The sequence below is a fragment of the Elephas maximus genome, chromosome 6 (genome assembly GCF_024166365.1).
Source record: "Elephas maximus indicus isolate mEleMax1 chromosome 6, mEleMax1 primary haplotype, whole genome shotgun sequence".
NCBI classification, from domain to species: domain Eukaryota; kingdom Metazoa; phylum Chordata; class Mammalia; order Proboscidea; family Elephantidae; genus Elephas; species Elephas maximus.
This window is the reverse complement of record NC_064824.1, coordinates 101,483,369-101,505,237: the sequence shown is the minus strand read 5'-3', so window position 1 is coordinate 101,505,237 and position 21,869 is coordinate 101,483,369. Positions and strand designations below refer to the sequence as shown.

General features: G+C 38.8%; 2 protein-coding genes across 4 annotated transcripts in view; one reads left to right on the top strand and one right to left on the bottom strand.

The window, feature by feature from the left end:
• The window catches only part of ICA1L (islet cell autoantigen 1 like), a 47,372-nt gene extending 43,559 nt beyond the window's left edge, over positions 1-3,813 (top strand). For both annotated transcript variants that reach the window (XM_049887899.1, XM_049887900.1), the window contains exon 13: positions 2,380-3,813. In XM_049887899.1, the coding sequence (XP_049743856.1) occupies positions 2,380-2,492 (113 nt within the window). In that variant the 3' untranslated portion in view covers positions 2,493-3,813. The remainder of the gene's footprint in view (positions 1-2,379) is intronic.
• A 6,402-nt stretch (positions 3,814-10,215) lies between these two features.
• Positions 10,216-21,869, bottom strand: part of FAM117B (family with sequence similarity 117 member B) — an 87,812-nt gene continuing 76,158 nt past the window's right edge. For both annotated transcript variants that reach the window (XM_049887897.1, XM_049887898.1), the window contains exon 8: positions 10,216-13,602. In XM_049887897.1, coding sequence (XP_049743854.1) covers positions 13,284-13,602 — 319 coding nt within the window. In that variant the 3' untranslated portion in view covers positions 10,216-13,283. The remainder of the gene's footprint in view (positions 13,603-21,869) is intronic.

Below are 21,869 nucleotides of genomic sequence, written 5' to 3'. Positions count from 1 at the left end.
AGTTGCAGCCCCCCCACCTCTGCAGTGGGGCTGAGGGATAAGTGAAGGTAGCCAGTTGGCATTCGTGATTCACACATGTTAAGATCAACAGCTTATCCCTTCACTAAGCTCTTCCCTGGTTGATTTAAGTGTCTGATCTGTTCCCAGTGTCCCAAAATAGTTTGCTCTAATTGCTCTTTCCTAGGCAATAGATGGTTTTGTGGAGGGATGAACCTTTAGAATTTCCTAATTTGCCACTTGTGTAACTACACTTTGCTTTTAAAGTTTTAACTTTTGCAAGAAACTCACAGGCAAGCCCTTTTCCTTTGGCATTCAGAATTCTATTGTTCACCTCAATCATGCTGATTATTCCCAGATGATTCAGGGCAGTTACAGCCTGTAGGCATTGCTCACTGCCCCCTCCACCCCCCCGCCCCCCACCCCCCACCCCAGGGGGCAAAGCTGGCTATTCTGGGAGGATCCCACCTCTCAGTCCATTAGGCAGCCCCCTGATGGATATTAAGAATTACACACAGTGGTCTGCCTGCAAAAGCTAAGTCTGACCCCATACTCCTGGGCCAAAGGCAAGCACAGTTCGTAGTTTGCAACTGGCGACACCAGGTCTATCACAGCCCTCACTGCCACAGAGGGGGAAGAGCACATACAATAGATACATTTTCCAACTGTTGAATGTCACCTTATTATTGCTTCAGTGTTCATTTAGGTGCTGTAACTTGCTGACTGGTTTCTATAGTTCTGAGTCTGTTGGTTGTCACATTATTTTTTTGTTGGGGGGTGGTGGGAGCATTCGTATGCGTACACCACCATCTTGCCCTAAGCTGAAAATGCTTTTTCATTACAGGACACCTATTGACAAAGACTGCATTCAGGCACTTAGCACAGGGCGTGGTTCATAGTAACTGATAACACATATAGAGTACTTAACCATTATAGTAGCTTCAAGAACTGGTCCATGTACTAAAGGGTATATGTAGAAAATAGACACATGCTCTGGCTTCCAAGATTGTAGATATATATATACACTATACATACATGTATATATACATATATATTAGTCGTTGAGGTAGATTTTTAAAAACTTTATTTGGAAAGAATATCAAATGTACAGAAATGTTGCATAAATAATAACAGCACAATGAATACCTGTGTACCCTTTGCCCAGATTCACCACTGCTAATTTTACCCCATTTGCTGGATAAAGTCCCCCTTTCTGTCTTTTCTCCCCCACACATACTTCAAAGGCCTTTACCCCTAAATACTTCAGTTTGTATTTCCTAAGAATATTCTCTTGCATAACTCTGTATGGTTGTCAACTTAAAAAAATTTTACCATTGATTTAGTACTTTTCTCTAACGTTATCATTTGTATTTCAATTTTGTGAGTTGACACCATCAACATTTCCTTCCTCTGGTAGAGTCCAGTATAGGGTCAGGTACAGGATTTAGTACGTCTCTTTGGCTTCATTTAATCTGGAACATTTCCACAGCCTTTCATTCTCTTTGAGGACATGGGCATTTTTAAAGAATATAGTCCTCCTGCCCAATGTTTTTTAACAGACTGCTCCTTCAGGGTTTTCTGAGGTCTCTTCTCTTTAAGATTATATATAGGTTATTCATTCCTGACTAGAATATGCATAGGTGATGGTGTGTCCTTCTCAAGGTAGCACACTGGGAAGCATATGATGTCCATCTCTCCCTCACGGGCGATGTTAATTCTGACCACTCATTCAAGGTGTTATTTCTCGCCTGTATAGTTACTGGTTGTTATTTTTATCCACCATTAAAATTAATAAGCAGTCTGAGGGGAGACACTTTGTGACCATGAACATGTCAACATTTTTTAAAGTACATGTGGAAAAGACAAAGGAAGTAACTATAAACCATAATGACAACTCTTGGATGGGTTAATGTGGTAGGATTAGGGAGATTTTTTTCTCCTTATATCTAATATTTTTTTATCATACTACTTTTCTAATGTAGATTTTAAGCATTGAGTTTACAAATGTCGTGTTGCTGCTTGGTAGGAACAAAGGTTACTTTTAATTTTAAACCTTATATGAAAGCCTTCTATAAATTATCTTAATGTTTCTAAGAATATATTACTGCTTTCCTTTCTATTCTTGTTTTGGCCAAGTCCTTTCTTAGAGCACAGTGCCATTAAATATCAGATGCCTCAGCAAAGCTCAAGGTATCCACATACCCACATTAGCGTTTCAAAATCACCCTCAAGGGGATATAATTGAGTTTATTCTTGTCTGTTGTCTTAAGTTTTTTTATTCAAAAATAGCATCTACTTCAAAATCATAGAAGTAGTAAAAAGTGCGATTTCAAAAAGCTGCAACTCTTTAATGTGCGTGTTTTTTCTTCTTTTTTTTTATAGCCCCTAATGGTAACCAAGACATGTCAGCCTGGTTCAGTCTATTTGCAGACTTGGATCCACTTTCAAACCCAGATGCTATTGGACACTCAGATGATGAACTTCTTAATGCCTGACTGCAGTTATATCTCTTCAACAGCCTTGAGAGATCAATTTTGCAACATACAGCTTTTGTGAAAAGGAGTTTATATTGTATCCACACACAAAGCATGGTGTTTGCGAATACTTGTCAGCCAATATTAGACAGGTGGTAAAGATCACATTTGAATATATTAAGTACACCCTTAATATCTTGGATTTGTGATTCTTGATAATATGTGGAAAACTTGAGGAACAACTGAGTCCAAAATGGTTAGATACCAAAGTTTATTTAAAAAACAGGTAGGGATAATTCTGTCAATACGGAGTTAGGTTTGTTTCTCTGGAAAGCCTTTTATGTTTAAGTTACCTGTGAGAATTCTATATGTAGATAAAGTACAGCATGTAGACTGGGTTGTGGTTTGGGGTTGGGCTTTAAATAAAACAGTGGCAGAGGGAATTATCTGTTGTGGAAAATAGCCACTAGAACCCAACTAACTGCCTTCAGTTAGAAAAGTAAAATAAGATTTGAGAACTCAATTTGCTTTAATGAAATCACAAACTCAGTGCTTGTTTTTTTCCATTTGCAGGCTAAAATTTAATGTTACTTAGCTTTTTTCATTCATACAAAAACCACAGCACCCTCTAAATCCAATATTGAAGTTGGTTAATTTACTAAGCCCATTCTCCAAAGGAATGGAAAAAAATCTCTTTTCATCTCATAATCCATAAAAATGTCCACTGATATTCAAGACATTGTATAAGTAGGTGTCTTCAGGCCTAGTTTTACACACAGTGCTATAGTAGTATGCATCATTCATATTCTTCCAGAAAAGAAAATGAGGGGAGAACATTCTCTAAGCAACTAGCAATAGTATTCCTGAAAGTACCTAGAAACTGCTACTTGAATGAGGGAAAAAGTTTAGAGCACATTATTACTATGTGTGTACTTAATCCTATTTTTCTTGACATGATGTAACCCAAAATACCTTCTGGCAGAAATACAGAAAACTCTTCATGGTCAATAGCAGTGTCTTTTTCCGCTGAGCCTTTCTGTGCAGAGGTGACATCATCTGCAGCTCCATATGATTACTAAGCAAAAACTTTCATCACTAGAGGGTTTAGAATCCATGTATTGGGGGAAAACTAATCGAAGTTTGTGTAAGCTGAAGAAAACATAGCCACTGTTTACACGCATCTATCACTCAATTTCCTGTTCTTTTTTCTTGCCCCACCCCTTTATTTTTGAGGCAGTTTTCCAGGTTTCTTATTTTTTGTCACACAATCTACTAAATCTTCATAAGAAAACTAAGTTGTTCACTGTAGTTTCCACATGTTCCTTGTTCTAAATAGGCTTGTTTAGCGGATAACTGTTTCTAATGTCTGAATCATTGTATATAAAAAAAAAACTTTTTTAGGAATGGACCAGAGTAGGTAAAATGCAGTCCACTTCCCATCCCAAGCAGTCCAGACTACTAGGATCTTAACTGCCTGCAAGCTCTCTAGAAAACCACTACAGGCACCAAGTACTGCACAGGCTGGAAAGACATTATCTGAGGGTCAGGAACACAGACTCTGGCAAAGGTCAATAAGAGTCCTTCTTCAACGTCTTTTCATGTGCTTATTCCTGTTTCTTTACTCAGTATTAATAAGGTGTTATTGCTTCAGAAGCATATTTTAACTCTCCCTTTTTATTCAGTGAAATTTCCCGGAATGCAATACTGTCAGGATTCAATCACCAAGTTTACAAATGTAAATCAATCTAAACTCTGTGCCCATAGTGATTCTGGTGCTCTCACCTCCCAATGAGTACCTCAGAATGCTGACTTCGCGCTACTTTTTGTTTGCAGCGGTAGCCTTATGAATGCAATAGTTCAAAGGTATCTGTATATCCCTCACATACATGCAAAGCAATCCCTGATGTTTAAATGAAGATACGACAATGAGTAGGAAAATCAGTAGTTGTAAATTCCAGACCATGAATGTGAAGGGGTAACATCCTCAATTTTCTAAGAGCAAAGGTTCTCAAAAAATAGAAGCATACGAGAGATTTTTATTATTAGTCTTAGTTTCTATAACACTTTCTCTTTCAGCACAGACTAGGTAGTTGCCCATTTCGCCCGAAGCAACATTAATTGCCTAAGCAAGTCCTGTTACAACTTTAACAAGCCTAACAGCTCAACTTTTGAAAAGCATATTGTATTAGAATGAAGGCAACCATATTTTCTCAAGATTAGTTATTTGAAGTTCAGTCACTAGAGGTCAAAAATATAAATTTTGTTATGTTAAACCTAGATTGCTGATATAGGAAACCAACCACATATTCAGTAAAGGGAGGTAGGAAGGACAGGATAAGTGTGTAACAGAAAGGTAGGCTGGTTGCTATTTGTCTCAGTCTCTATCATCCATTCAATAAAAAGTAAATTAACCTTAACCAAAGGTAGACTGAGAACACCTCTCAAAAAAAAAAAAAAAAAAAATGACACTTTTTATACTAAAAGGGTGGGGGGGCATTTGACACCTATCTTTTTTTTTTTTTTGTATCAGATAAAAAATCCCAGAAGAGCTCTAATTTGCCTACTGTTTCTACAACCACTTTATAGGAAAGGCAGAAATACCAGGGCATATGTTACGATCAGATCAGTGTAACTAACTTTCTATTTTTGAGATGTTTCATTAATTGTAGAACATAGCTCTGATATGATTAGAAACAAATTGTATTTCAACAAAACAAGTTTCAGTATTTGCACATTGAAAAGGTGTATTTCAACTGTGGATATTTATTTTACATAACTACCTTTCGACTCTCTAGAAATGTAGAGGTCTTACAGCATTAAAACAAAGGAAGTTTGTGCTGTTTTTTTGAACTTCTTTTAATAAAGTTTACAAGATTGCATAAAATGGTCTATTTCCTAAAGTGGTCGATACAAATCCATTTATTGTTTGTTTTCCCTAATCAGAAACTTAGGTTTTACCTAATGACCATAGTAGAAAAGTAGACTGAATTGATACCTCAGAAAGTAAATAAAACTGGGCAGTTAATATCCTTGTAAGACTGATTAATCTTTTTTAATTTGCCATATGTAGAAGGGGACTATGTAAAGTATGGGAAATAACAGAATGTGTGTTCTTTGTGTAAATAGTAACAAAATGCAAACTATCAAATATCGAAATTTTGAGCCATTAGAAGCAATAACCAATGAAATATAAACCATAGTTTTTAACCCGTTATTAAAAGAAGAAATAAAAAGAAAGCCAGAATTGTTTCCAGTTATTTCTATCTTTCATAGAGTTGGTAGGGCCCTGCATTCCTTCACCTTGAGCAATGAAGCAGCCCCAGGATCTCGGGATGCAGAAATTAAACTAGGAAACAAACACAAACTTTAGAATTCAGCAGTAATGAAAGTAATTCATTTAAAACAACAGTAAAGTGTTTAAATATAGCAAAAAAAAAAAAAACTTGAGAAACAGGATAGAAAATCTTGGTTTGTCAAGATGGGTCACATCCAAAAATCCAATATAAAATATCTTTGTACATCTTTTATGTACCATTTAAAAGAAGACTGAAGAGTTCAATAAAAACTGTCCTTGGCATTTAGTGTCAAGACATGGTTCCTCACACAGTGGTGCAAATAAACCAAGAGCCAAAGAATGAATACAAAAGGAAGATAAAGGCCTGCTTAGCGTTAATAGGTAAGATTTTTGAAATGCAGGTCTTTTACCTTAAAAAAGTTGTTTCCTCTTTGCCATTTCAAAGTAATAGCCTCTCATTTATAAGTGTGAAAAATCCCCAAAACTAGACAAACCACAGCCCTACCATCCAGGAATAACTACTGTTAACACTGCACATTCTCTGTTATTCTTTATAGTGTCTTTGGGCACACACATGAATTAAACTGTGATCTAGGTGATTTCATTTTATTGTATTCTCTCTCTGAAATGGGCCTTCCAAATTATAAAGATTAAAACATAACCTTTCTAAGCCTTTTTCTCAAAAATTCAAGTTAAAAAAAAAAACCCGCCAAAAACGTGACTGAAGTCAGTTTCTACATAAAAGTTGTGCTCCTCAAGAAATATACTTCTCCTGAATTTCTGTAGCTATAGCAACATTGGAGCCCTAGTGGCAAAGTGGTTAAGAGCTCGGCTTCTAACCAAAAGGTCGGCAGTTTGAATTTACCAGCTGCTGTTTAGAAACCCTATGGGGTAGTTCTACTCTGTCCTATAGGGTCACTATGAGTTGGCATCAACGACAACGGGTTAACAGGTTATAGCAACATTAAAAACGAGAGCTTGAGGGTTTGTGTCACTTTCTTGGTCAGGAACTGGTGTCTAACCAGCTTATGCTTGCTGGCATTTGTACACAATGAAGAGGACCACAACAGAACAAGGCAGTGTCCCAATGGCAAATAATCTGTGATACTAAACATACACATTTTATCAGTGTCACTTGTACAGGAGAAACTTAGTGGTTAAATTTGAGTTCTAGAGTCAGACTTGGTTCAAATCCAGACTTTGCCATTTCCCAGTTGTATGGCCATGGATAAGTTAAAAGTTTTATTATCTGTAAGATAGTAAAACTAGCAGTACCTGCCTGAATAGGGTTATTGTAAGGATTATGGTAGAGAGGAGCAAGTGCCTGGCATTTGGTAAGTTATCAAGTGTGTTACCTAATTATAATTTTAGCTCAACATCCTTGGCTATATGATACTTCACAAGCTAAAATGAATTTTACAGGACCACGCTCCATAACGAAAAACTCTTGGCTTACCTAAGAAAATATAAAGAAGGTGGTAATGATAGTTTGCTTACAGTTTTAGAAGCTATTTTCATATTCACTAGCCCATTTAACTGACAGCATTATCAGTATTTCCTTCATCTCATAAATAAGAAAATTGAGGTTCAAAAAGGTGACTTTCTTGCAAGAGCCCATGACCATTAAGTAGCAAAGCCAGAACTCGTACCTAAATTGTGGCCCTAACTCCAGGGCTTTCTGCATCTCCTCTGAATCATCCCAGTGATCTCAAAAATAACCTCTAAAGACATAGGACTGAGACAAACAGTTATACTCCTGTTTTTTAACCATCAGAGTGTCCATGACAGTCTTCTATAAAACATGATTCTAAATAATTCCACCCATGAGTAATGTGCTCCCTTAAACAATCAACTATATGAGACCAAGCAGTCAACGTTTACCCAAATGCAAAGATGAGAAGACAATGAGAGGCAGGAAAGCTAGATCAATGGAAAGAAAACAGAAATGAGAAAGCTGACACATTGTGAAAAAATGGTACGGAACAATTTGTATAAAAATTGTTAAATGGGAACCTAATTTACTATGAAAACTTTCACCTAAAACAAAATAAAATAGTAAAATGACAACAACGATTCAGTAGAACTAATCCATACTTGTGTGTAAAATCAAATAGTTATAGACTATGGAGATAAATTCTGTTTGAGGAAGATGCATATTTTGCTGAAAAGACAAGTATTTTATTTTTTATATCAGCAATTTGGAGATACTTATTAAAAGGGAAGTAGAAAGGATGTCTTAAAACCTCGTTTCACCTCTGCATTAGGATACCAGATCAACCCAAAGATAGATACACAGGGGCTCTATCTAGAGCGACCCTTTTCAAATCATTTAGATTGCAACCCATTTTTATATGACAACGTATATACGTGTATCTGTATCTAACAAAAGTTTTAGACACAAAAAATATTTTCATGTGTGGATATATTCTAATGTTCCCTATTGCGTCATTTTCTAAAAAAAGGCTGGTTGGAATCATTTAACTCATTTCAAGACCCAAACTTGCAGTTTGAAAAACACTAAGCCAAAGAGTATGAAGGCTATTTGTACTATCATACCATGTTCTAAACCAAAAAAAAAAAAACCAAACCCACTGCCGTCGAGTTGATTCCAACTCATAGCGACCCTACAGGCCAGAGTAGAACTGCCCCCATAGAGTTTTCAAGGAGCGCCTAGCGGATTCGAATTGCTGACCTTTTGGTTAGCAGCGGTAGCACTTAACCACTACACCACCAGGGTTTCCAACCGTGTTCTAGTAGAGGCTAATATATATACACATATTTAAAAAGCACACCAAACCTTAGCAAGGGGGAAAAAAAACCCTGGAATTGCTATATATCCTGCCACGAAGAGGATACTGTATTTCAGACACAGCCACTAAAAAGCAAGCAAAGGATAAGGGCCATTATAGGCTTTAAAACTTTTTTTGTAAAGTTAATACTTTTGAACCAAAGCCCCCCGCCCCCCGCCAAAAAAAATGGGGGAATAAAAACACTCAATTTGAGATACAGAAATTAAGGGATTACACTTCTCACCTCTGTAATGATGGTGGGGAAAGACTGAGGGAAAAAAAGGGAGAAGTTTTTATGTGCCAATTTGAGAGTTTCTCTTTGCATTTGATGTTGTTAAACTATAAACTTAAATTTGTAAAAATAAATTTATAATGTAACTGTATTAAAAAAGTTAGTTATCCCTAAACTCTGGTTAATTTGTCCTCCCAGAAATAATTTTAATAAAGTAATCTAGTGACCACTTTTTACGACTGACAGCTGTGGTGACTTTTTACTTCACTTAAAATGTGTCCTTGCTTTCTAAGTGATTACAGTGTAGTCTTCATTAGGGGCATATCTGAACAGCTCCTCCATCATGTGGATACAGACCAAACCCCTCAGGCTTAACTGTCTTGCATAGATAAACCATTGCCACAGAGGAGGAACACGGCTGCTTTAGTGAGAATGAATTACTAACACAAAACAAACCTTATACACTTCAGAATGAACGTAAGTGACTACGCCAGTTAAGTCACCTCTAACAAACTGTGAGGTGCTGAATTACTTAAAAACATGTATGTCTTCCAGTGTGTTTGCTTATACTTTAATGTTTGCCACCAAGACCAAGTACTTTCAGTACTAGAGCAATTAAGGAAGTAGCAAAAAAGTAGTAACAACTGCCAGTATTATATATCCTGTTACTTAACAAAACTCATTTTTATATCAATTTGTGAAAGAGACATACTATTTATAAAAGTTATTTCAGGTTACAAAATGTCTGAAAAGAAATATTTGAATTTTTGAGGCAATATTCATAAAAGTACACACAAAAAAGCCTCAAGAACAGACACTTTATTTTTAAAAGTTCTATTTTCTTGTGAGGCAGCAACAAGTGTCCAGGTACAGGGAATACATAAGTACATAGTAATAATATTTATCATCACTGGAAATGCTGTTTTGGGGGGGAGAATTTTGTTAGAAAAACATTTTTTTTTAAATTGCTTTTTAAAAAGATTTACAGAGCTTCAAGAGATGAAAGATGAAGAGTTTAAAAAAAACATAAATTATATTCTTCAACAGGATTGTATAAACAAAATATTGTTCAGGGCTGCTCTGCTTATCATTAATTTAGGCAGAGTAAAAACTTAAACCTTAAAGTGCGGAGTTAAATATTCTTAGCTTTATTTTGCAAATTCAGCACTTTCATCGGTCCTGTTTTGAGACATCAAAATCCCAAACTTTAAGGAATGAATCTTAAGTTTAGAATCTCCACCCCACTCCCTCCCCCCCGCCCCCACTGCCGCCGAGTCTAGGAAAGTAAATTCAGTAGTGGCAATTTTTATTTCTTTTAACAAAAGAAATAAAATCTTGACAACCTAGTCCTAATCCTGGCCATACAGACGGTTTTAAATTCTGCCTTTTTTTTTTTTTAATACCGTCTTCCAGTAAACACCAACCATTAAAAAAAAAAAAATTTTTTTTTTTTTTAAAGGCCTTTCGTGTTGCCAGTTATTCCACAGTTAGCAATAGCACCTTCTAAAAGGCTGATCTGACTTGTGGTCATAAATATAAGATACGCTTTAAACAAAATGAAGAATCCAGGTCAAAAATAATTTTGGCAACCACGCTCACCATATTAACCAGAGAGGTAAAATGGGTTATTTTAAAAACATAATTGCTCACAAAAGCCATGACCAGTTAAAGACTTAGTCATGATCAGAAATAGTAAACTTATATAAGTTTTATCATCAAAAGGAAGAACTTGTCTAAGGTAGAAAGTAACTAAGATTGACAAAGTGAATAATAACCAGAGAATAAAGCTTCTTTTGCTAAAAGATAGATGCCACCCATCTCTTTTACTGTAATGGAAGTAAATTTATTTAAATTTCAAAAAATTTGAAATTATAATCCCGTTGAAGCTATTCTCATTTTTTACCTTCTATACAGTTTTCTATAGAATAACATGAGAACTAAGGAATGTAACTATAGAAAACAGTATTATACATTCTACTGAGAATAGACACCTGTGAACTAGGGGTTAAATAAAACAGCTGAATGGACCTACAGTTAATATTTTTCTAAGACTGCAATAAAGCTTATATGCTTAAAAATTAGCCCTTTGGCACTGGCGGTTAGGGTTGTTTGTACCTTGTACCTTTCTTTTTCAAATCTCAGGCTCTCTTTCTCCCAAACCTGAGGGATCCGTTTGGTTTGTCATACAATTCATTTACTTGCAAGTTCACATTCTCCTTAGAACCAAATATTAAGCTAGAAGTTCTGTTTTTAAGACTATGTAAATAATGAATCTTAAACTTTTCTTCCATTACAACTTTAAATTACTTTAAAGATACATGGTAACTCCACAGAAGGGTGTGAATGAGACAAACGCGCACAACAGAGTAAAAGGGAAAAACTGTTTACAAAGTGGCATTCTAGGTGTAAGATACCATTGTGACGTGTAGGGAAGGAGACAGAAGAAGAAAAGTGTAAGGCAAAGAAAAGAGCAGAGATTTAACCCACTTCAGGTAATCCTAAAACGGAAGTTTTGGGGTTTTTTTTAACCTTGTTTTTAACTTCCTCCTCCACCGTTCAGTTTACCTTTCCTTCTGCACCTCTGATGGAGTGGATGGATGCTCAGTGGTGAAATGGCATAATCAAGAGGCATAATAACAGAGAAGGTAGAGAAATAAAGTTCTCAAAAAACCACCAGCCAGAAAATTCAGCCCCCAAATAACTGAGCTTTTACCGCTTTAGAAGCCATAATGTAAAGTCCCAAGTAAATCAGCTTTGGATGGAAAAGGTAGCAAAAATCACCCGACTTACAAACTAAAACCTGACAGACAGACTTACGAACGTCTGGATTTATCTGACTTACCTAAATATGGCGCCATTTTAAACTTACAGGGCACCTTTTAAAATACTTAACTGCTTTAAAGGTGCAATGAGTATAAGGTAGTCCTTTCAGAAGATTTATTGCTACCACTAGGTTCTCTCAATGAGCTACGTCTCGACAAAGTGATGTACTGACTGTCAAAGCAGAACTCCTTTTATAAGTATTTAAGATTTTATTCTGCCTACAATATGTATAGGAAAATTAAATTATTGCATCATAAGATAGTACATAAAAATCTCAGAAGGATGCTTTTTATCAGCACTGTTTGCTGAAACTCATTTTTTGAAAAAAAGAGCAGCTCCTTAACGTCACTACCACATACCCAGAAATGAAATTATCTGTTATCCTGTGATACTGGCAGTGATGTGTATTAGGATGAACCCAAATCCAAAACTGCATGAATTTTTCAGAGGTGCCTGTTGTTTATGCTCCAAAGTTATCCTTATCTGTTTTCCCCACTGTGTGGAATGCTGCGGAGGAAGCTAGCAAAATCTGTAGGCAACAAATCTCAGTGCCAACCACCATAAAGAAAATGTCAGTCACAAGATTCTGCGGCTACGGATTGCTATTCAATGGATTACACTCCTGGCAAACTACTAACCCTGACCAAATCCACAAGACAACAACATCACAAAAGCAAAGGAGGGAATCCATGCACAGCCATTTCAGGATCTCCTGGGGCTATGATACAGTGATGGTTAAAGGCAGAATGAGATCTGCGGTAAAGGAGAAAGATCATGTGATACACATTTCGCAGAATAGGAAAGGGACTCCTTACTCCTAGCTGGCAATCAACGCTGGGTAATTTCCTTTCGGTTCACTGACTTTAAAACCAAGTTCCAATGATGGGTGAGAACATATTAAAGCACTTGTCTCTGGACTATAATTTTTCTGACCACATCGTGAAATGTGTACAGGAGTAGTGAAGAAAACATCAGTTTTACAAACATTTCACCCAAAGCACAAACTTCTGACATCAAAAAAACATAAATCACATAATGTACTAATATTGCTTTTTATCTCTTTTCATATATATTTGTCCAATGCATTTACCTATCAATTCTGGTTTGGGAGGAGGAGAACATAGTCATGAGTTTAAGACTGTTGGAAAAATGTCAACAATTAATCCCTTTGGTCCCAAAGCTGAGAACAGCTGAGAAAAGCACACATCTAGAAAGGGAAACAAGAAACAGAGGCCACCAAAGAATCTTTTGAACATCCTGTTTCAGAAAATGTAACATTGGAATTATAAAATAGTCGTTTTCATATAAAAGATGGTTCTTGCAGCATCGTTCACGTCTCCCTTCAGGATTCATGTTTGCAGGGATCAGTTGTTTTTTTAAGTCTAATTTGAGAACAAAAGCAATGAGATATCAGCCCTCCAAAAGTAAAGAATGAGACCTTTCTTGTTTCAATCCGTGCTTTAGGAAAAAGCAGGCTAAGAACTGAGGGTTGGCCTTCATGAGCAGGGCAGAGCCATCAGAGAGGCTGCTTCCTTCTAGAAGCCTCACTGTCACATGTTGCTGTGGAAAGCTGGAGCACATCACTGCCAACTGGGAGCGCATGATGCCGTCAGAGTCAAGTGATCTGAGGAGGTTCTCAGTTTCCCAGAACAATGGCCACACAGTGCCGGGACTTAACCTTCAGCTTCCTCGATGGGTTCTGGTGGTGGAAGTAGAGAGGATGACGGCATGACGGTACTCGTTCCTCGAGAGACTCGGTCTTGCTCTGTGTTTGTAGACACGGAGGCCACAGCAATAGGCTGCAGCAGAGTGGTTGTCATGCCAGTGGTGACTGTCAGGCTGTGGCCCGAGCCCTTGAGGGTAAGATCTGGTGTGGGAAGGAGTGGCTTGAGGATGCTGACGAGGCAGAAAGCTGAGCCACTTTTAGGAATAAAATTCACCTTGTTCTTGTCAGGACAGTAAAAAGCTGGAATTTCATGAAGTTGTTTTGGCCTAGACACAGAATAGACAAAACAACACTTTTAGGTCACTCAACACTGGAAATAAGTATTTTTATTTATTTTTACAACAGTTAACTCAGAGATACATAAATGGAAGGCAAAACTTGGGCTATTAAAAACTTTGATGACTAAGACAGAACTTGGTACCGAGAGAGTGGCATGCTGCTCTAACAGATACCTAAAACATGGAAGTGGTTTTGAAACTGTGAATGGGGAGAGCTGCGACAGTGGCAGAGGACCCAGTGCAGCAGAGAACCTGCAGCGGCAGAGAACCGACAGCAGCAAAACCAGGAGACCAGCACCAGACAGCACTGGAGCCGACCCACAGAGCGAGAGAGCTGAGTGCCTGTGCACAGCAGGCTTCCTGGCGGAGTGGGGTGCCTCCAGGCACTTACTGGTACAGCTACAGAGCTTTAGAACACTTGACCCAGCAGAGCAGATGCGGGTGTGAGGCCCTAGAAGCTGAGATGCCAAAAAAAACATGAAGCAGAAGCTAAAGAGACAAGGAACACAAGAAGCTGAGCTGCCTCAGTCTCAAAAGGTATGGCCATGACCTCAGGGGTTTCAAAGGGTGGAGCCATGGCCTCTGGTGTTTCTAAGGGTGGAACTGCCACTCAGATGGTTGAGGAGAATGGTGTGCCTAAAGCTGAGGGAGCAGAGTTGCCGTACCAGTGGGACTGGAAGGCAGAGTTGAGGCCTAGAGCCAAGGGGCCTCTGCTGAGAACCTGGAGAGCGTGGCCAATACCTAGAGTCCGAGGGCAGGGACACTGTGTAAACACTCTCAGAGAACAGGGGAGTATTTTCAAAGCTTTGAGGGCTAATGTAATGTGTTCTGCTGACTTGCTTGGTGCCTGTTATGCCTTCTTTTCCTCCAATTTTGTCCATCTGTTAAGGAAATCTCTAGCTTGTGCCTGTTCTGCCACTGCACCCTTGGAAGCAGATAACTTGTATTCTAGATTTCACAGACGAAGAGCAATTTTTGGATTTTGGACTTGGGAGTTAAGACTTTTGCTATGATATGACAGGGTGAATATGTTTTGCATGTTACAAGAATGTGATTTTTGGGGGTCCAAAGGGTGGAATGTCATGGGTTGAATTGTGTCCCCCAAAAAATACATCAACTTGGTTAGGCCATGATTCCCAGTACTGTGTGATTGTCCTCCATTTTGTGACTGTAAACTTAGGTTGAAAGATTAGGGTGGGATTGTAATACCACCTTACTCAGGTCACCTCCCTGATCCAAGGTAAAGGGAGTTTCCCTGGGTGTGGCCTGCACCACCTTGTATCTCTCAAGAGATAACTGGAAAAGGAAGCAAGCAGGGAGTTGGAAAACTCATACCACCAAAAAAGCAGCACCAGGAGCAGAGCACATCCTTTGGGCCCAGGGTTCCTGCACCTTAGAAGCTCCTCGACCATGGAAAGATTGAGGGCAAAGACTTTCTTCCAGAGCCGACAGGGACAGAAAGCCTTCCCCTTGAGCCGACGCCCTGAATTTGGACTTGTAACCTACTAGGCTGTGAGAAAATAAATTTCTCTTTGCTAAAGCCATCCACTTGTGGTATTTCTGTTATGGCTGCACTGGATAACTAAGACAAGCTTCAACTTCCAAGGACCAACGTTGTATTAGACATATGACTCAAAACACATATGCTGGAATGCTAGAAGGGAAGTATTCACCGTTGCTGCTTCCAGTTCCCTGGTGAGCTCCAGTGCCCTACTGGTGGCTCTGGATACCGCCAACTGCTTTCCAATGTAGATCTAAGATTGCCAATATGAATAATGAACTTCCTAAGGCAAAACTTTAGAGATAAAAATATGTTCTACTATCATGGTTTTTTCCAAGGCTTGTGGGAGAACCTAAGTAAATCAAGACTCAGGTGGAAAAGATCCTATGATCATAAGATCAAAGTACAGTTCTTAGCTCTCCCTATAACAATTCCATTCAATAAAAATCTAAGTAAGCCAAGTTTGCACTAGATTCTGAGAGCACAAAGATCAAGTATGAGCCCTGCCCTCAAGCTCCTAATCTACACATGGGAAATGGACTAAATTTGTAGTTCTTAGGAGGAGGGAACAGCTGGGGACAGAGTATGTTTCAGTACAATTTGTCTCCTTTGTAATTCTATATATTTTATTTGATGCATTTCAAAACATTATTCTGAGAAGGAATCCATAAGTTTCACGAGACAAAGGGGTTCACAGCACAAAAAGGTTAAGAACAGGGGGCAGAGCGAAGATGGCAGCTTAGTCACACACACCACAGAGTCTCCCTGTCCCCTCTCCCGCCTTGCACACCAAAGATCAAAAAAACTGAGTAAAACAGAAGCAGATAACAATTCAGGAAACCTGAACATGAAAAAGGAAGTCTAAGGACTGAACCGAATACCGATTGAAAGGAGTAAGGAAAGCAGAGAAAAAGGAGTAAAATGGAATGGCAGGGGTCAGCCAGTATCCAGGCCCGCCATGGCTAAGTTAGGACAAAGCCAGCAGCGACCCTGGATGAAGAAAACAGCATGGCAACTTCACGACTTTCCCAAAAGGGATAAAGAACCTCTATGGACGCACACACAGAAAGAAGCAAAGACAGGGAGGGTACCAAATCCTGAACTGGAAATACTCAGGAGCAGTGGCCCTTGTCCTCAGATGCTGAGTGCACGCATGAGGTGGTAGACTCACTGAGTGTTGGCAGAAGCTCTCCCACTCAACCGGTCCCTCAGGGGCATCCCCTCCTTGCACTTGAGAAAGGAAAGGTTCTGCTCGCTGGCTGCAGCAGACACAGGTACCCTGGCTCCCACGTATCTTAGCAGGAGGAACGCACACTCCCTCACATCCCATCCTCCTCATCAGAGGCAGCAGAGGGCTCCATACCCCAACTGCTTTGCCTGACTGGGGAACCATGACACTAGCCTATCCTCTTCTCAACCATACCCACTACTCCCCCTTGCCCTCTCGATGAGCAATAGACTAGGCGGATCCCTGTGTGTGACTGACTGCCACCTACTCCCCCCAAGGGCCTGGTGGAGGACACCAGCAGTGGAACAGCGAGAGAGTTTGCCAACTCCTCCCTTCTCCTTCCCCACATCTGGCGCAAGGTGGCACTTCTGTGAGTGCAACCACCAGGCATGACTCAGCCTGCCCAGCGAGGGGCAGAGGAACTATGACTGTGCACACATTGCACTGCAGCCCCTCCCTTCCTCTGCCCCTACCAAATGACACAAGACGGCATCACTGTGCTTGCATTTGCCAGGGGCAACTCTCTCCCTTAACCCTGCCCAGGGAAGAGCAGAGGAAACACAAGTGCGTGCACATCCCCCAGCAGCTCCTTCCTCCCTATCCTTGCCCGATGCGCACACCTCTCAGACGTGACTCTATCCCTTAATTCACCCAGCTAGGGGCCGAAGAGCCTTGACTGTGCACACATCTCTCTGCCCCTGCAGTCCCTTCCTCCCTCCCCCCACCTGACATGAGGCGCATTTGCTAGCAGCAACTCCACACCTTAACCCCCTTAGTGAGGGGTAGAGAAAATGTGATTATGCGTGCAACCCCTACAGCCCCTTCCTTCCTCCCCTTGCCTGATGGGTGGTGACGTCACCATGTGCGGATCCGCCAGCATCGAATCCAACCTTTATCCCACCTAGCAAGGGGCAGAGGAGCTACGATTATACGCACTGAAGCCCTTTCTTCCCTCCCCTTGCCTAGCTAGGGTGGAAGAAGAGTGAGTGCACATACCCACCATCACACCTTCCTCCCTCCTCCCATCATGGACATTTGCAGCGAGATGGAGTGAATATCTGCCTGCCGTTCCTTCCTCCCTCCCCCTGCCCAGGAGGAGGTGGAGGTAAAGCGACTGTGTGAATGTCCCCCCGCCGCTGCCCCTCATCTACCACCCATAACCCCCTCACAACCAGTGAGAGGAAAGGAGCACGCCCCCATTTGCCCACCACACCAGTTACTCCATCTACACGGAGAGCATCATTCACAGCTCCTGAACCACCAAAATGAAAAGAGATGGAGGCCAAAGCCAAACCAACCCACCCTCAGCTGCCCAGCAAGAGTAGTAAACCGAGACTCAAATGCCCAAACCTACTCACCACTCCACCTGCCCAAAGACAGGTATGGAGGGCTCCAGCACAGCCAGTCCAGTGACCAGAGCACCACTCCAGCCACACCTACAGGAATCACCAAAACAAGGACCCTTCAAACAATTACAAAAATGAAAAATAAATACAATAATCCCTTAATGTCTTGGAAACAACAGACAATAGTAAACTACCTAAAGAGGAGGGCAAGATGGCACCAGCAAGTAACCATAATAAATAACTAGAAATTCTCCCTGAGGAAGAAAAAGTAATGAAGCTTCCTGATAAGCAATTCAAAAGGCTTATGTATAGGGTCCTCAAAGGAATCAAGGAAAATGTATACAAAACTACGGAGAACACAGACAAAACAGTAGAAAAATTCAGGAAAACAATTCAAGGACAAAATGACAAAATATACAATTGAAAACAATACAGAAGTAGCAACTAGAAATCCAGAAGCTTAACAGTAAAATGGCAGAAATTGACAACTCAAAAGAAAATCATACGAGTAGAATTTAAAGAATGGAAGACTGGATCAGTGGAATAGAAGACCAACTCCTTGACACTAATCTGTTCAGGAAGCAATAAAAAAAAGAGTGAAGAAAGCCTAAGACTTATGTGGGACACCATCAAGAAGAATAACTTAAGCATGATGGAATCCCAGAAGGGAAGGAGTCAACAAAAAGCTGAGAGAATTGTGGAAGATATTTTGACAGAACACTTCCCTAATATCATGAAAGATGAGAAGATAACCATTCAAGAAGCACAATGAACCCCATACAGGATAGGTCCCAATAGAAGAACACCAAGACATGTGATAATCAAATTTTCCAAAATCAAAGACAAAGAAAGAATGCTGAAAGCAGCTCAGGAAAAGCAAAAGATCACTTACAAAGGGGCACTGATAAGATCAAGTTCTGATTACTTGGCAGGAACTGTGCATGCAAGAAAGCAATGGGATAATATATATATAAAAGCTTGAAAGAAAAAAACCGCCAATCAAGAATTACATATCCAGCAAAATTATCCCTCAAATATGATGGTGAAATTAGGACATTTCCAGATAGACAGAATTAAAAGAATTTGTAAAAACCTGACCAACTTTATAAGAAATATTATAGGAAGTCCTTCAGACAGAAAACTAACAACACACCAGACAAAACTTGAAATTAAAACACATGACAGCATCAGATAGATATCAACCAAGATAAAGAAGTCTCAAAAATAAAATAAAGCTAAAAGATGCACAACAGTGAACCAGAGACATTCATCTGTAACTGATGACCACTTCAAAACATAGAGGGGGAATAAAGGGAATAGGTTTAGAACTTTCATATGGAGAGGAAGTCAAGGCGATATAAAGAAATAAATTACTCCTTTAAACTTAGGAAGATAAAGGCAAATTCCAGGGTAACCACAAAGAAAGTCAACAAACCTACTCATCAAAACACGAAAGAAGAAAATTATAAAGATTCAGCACACACAAAACCAAAAGCAACAAAGCAAATGAGAAGACAAACCACGATAAAAAAACAGCAAAGAAAACTAAGTGGAACGAAAAAACAGTAAACACCACATAAAAAATTTTAAGAAAATGACAGCAATAAACTCATACCTATTGATAATCACACTGAATGTAAATGGCCTAAATGCACCAGTAAAGAGACGGAGAGTGGCAGAATGAATTAAAAAAAAAAAAAAAACGACCCATAAATATGTTGTTTGCAGAGACACACCTTAGACACAAAGATATAAATAAACTAAAACTTAAAGGACAGGAAAAGATTTATCAAGCAAGTAATGACCAAAAAGAGCAGGAGTGGCAATGTTAATCTCTGATAAAATACACTTTAAAGCAAAATCCACTATAAAAGACAAGAAGGACATTATGTAGTGATTAAAGTGCCAATCCACCAAGAGGTCATAACCTAATAAATATATACACACCCAATAACAGAGCTCCAAAATATATATAACAAACTAACATCACTGAAAAGAGAAACAGACACTTCTACAATACCAGGAGATTTTAACACACAACTTTCAGTGAAGGACAGAAGAGTTAGAAACTCAACAAAGACACAGAAGCTCTGAACACCACAATCAACCAATCTGACCTCATAGGCATATACAGAACATATCACCTAGTAGCAGCAAAGTACACATTCTCCTCCAATGTTCATGGATCATTCTCCAGAATAGACCACATTTTAGGCTAAAGCAAGCATCAACAAATTCAAAAACACAGAAATACTACAAAGCATCTTCTCTGACCACAACACTAAGAAAGCAGAAATCAGTAACAGGGAGAGCAAGAAAAAAAAAAAATCTAATAAATGGAAACTAAGTAACACCCTGCTTAAAATTATTGGGTAAAAAAATAAATCCAAGATGAAATTTAAAAATTCCTAGAATCAAATGAGAACAGAAGCACAACATACCAAAACCTTTGGGACAGAGCAAAAGCAGTGCTCAGAAGTCAATTTAGAGTGAGAAACGTCCATCAAAAAGGAAAAAAGGCCAAAAATCAAAACAGTAACCCTACAACTTGATTAGGAAGAGAGCAGCAAAAGAAGCCCACTGTTGCCAGAAGAAATGAAATAATAAAAATCAGAGCAGAAATAAATGAAACAGAATGGAAAAACAATAGAATCAATAAGATGAAAAGCTGGTTTTTTGAAAGGATTAATAAAATTAACAAACCACTAGCTAAACTGACAAAAGAAAAACAGGAGAAGATGCAAAAAACCCAAATAAGAAATGAGATGGGTGACATTACAACAAAACCAGCTGAAATAAAAAGGATCATAAAAGAATCCTACAAAAAATTGTACTCCAACAAATATGAAAACCTTAGAGGAGATGGACCAATTTCTAGAAACACACCACTGACCTAAACACACACAAATAGAGGTAGAAAATTTGAACAGACCCTTAACAAAAGAAGAAATTGAAAGGGGTGTTTTAAAAAAAGCCCTGGTCCAGGTGGCTTCACTAGAGTATTTTATCAAACATTCAGAGAAGAACTGACACCAATTCTACTCAGAATATTCCAGAACACAGAAAAGGAAGGAATACTATTCTATTCTACTAAGCCAGCATAACCCTAATTCTATTAAGCCAGCATAACCCTAAAACCAAACCCATTCTATTAAGCCAAACCCATTTTATTGAGCCAGCATAACCCTAATATCAAAGCCAGGCAAAGACATCACTAAAAAAGAAAACTACAGACCAATATCTTCATGAATATAAATGCAAAAATTCCCAACAAAATTCTAGCCAATAGAAAACTACAGCATATCCAAAAAAAAAAAAAAAAAAATGCATTAAGACCAAGTGGGATTCATACCAGGCATGCAAGGTTGATCCAACATTAGAAAATCAATCAATGTAATCCAACACATAAATAAAACAAAGAAAAAGAATCACATGATCATATCAACCAAAGCAGAAAAAGCATTTGATGAAGTCAAACATTCATTCCGAACAAAAACTCTCAGAAAAATAGGAAGAGAAGAGAAATTCCTCAACGTAACAAAGGAAACGTATACAAAACCAACAGCCAATATTATCCTCAATGAGAAATCTGAAAGCAATCCCCCTGAGAACGGGAACCAGACAAGGATGCCCTTTATCACCACTTTTATTCAACATTGTATTGGAAGTCCTTGCAAGAGCAATAAGACAAGAAATAAAGGGCATCCACATTGGTAAGGAAGAAGTAAGACTATCCCTATTCACAGATGATATGATTCGATACATAGAAAATTCTAAGGACTGTACAAGGAAGCTATTGGATCATATGGTATTTCTATTTCTAGCTTTTTGAGGAAGCACCATACAGTTTTTCATAGTGCTTGTACCATTCTGCATTCCCACCAGCAGCGTTTAAGAGTTCCAATCTCCCCACTCCTTGCCAACATTTGTTATTTTGTTTTTTAATCAGTGCCAGTAATGTTGGGGTGAGATGATATCTCATGGTAGTTTTAATTTGCATCTAATTGCTAATCATCATCAGCATTTTTTTCATATGTTTATTAACATCCTGCCTGAATGTCTTCTTTGGTGAAGTGTCTGTTCATTTCCTTTGCCCATTTTTAAAACTGGATTATTTGTCTTTTTTTTGCTGTGGTGTTAATTTGTTTTTGGAACTAAATTAAAATGTTTAAAAATAAAT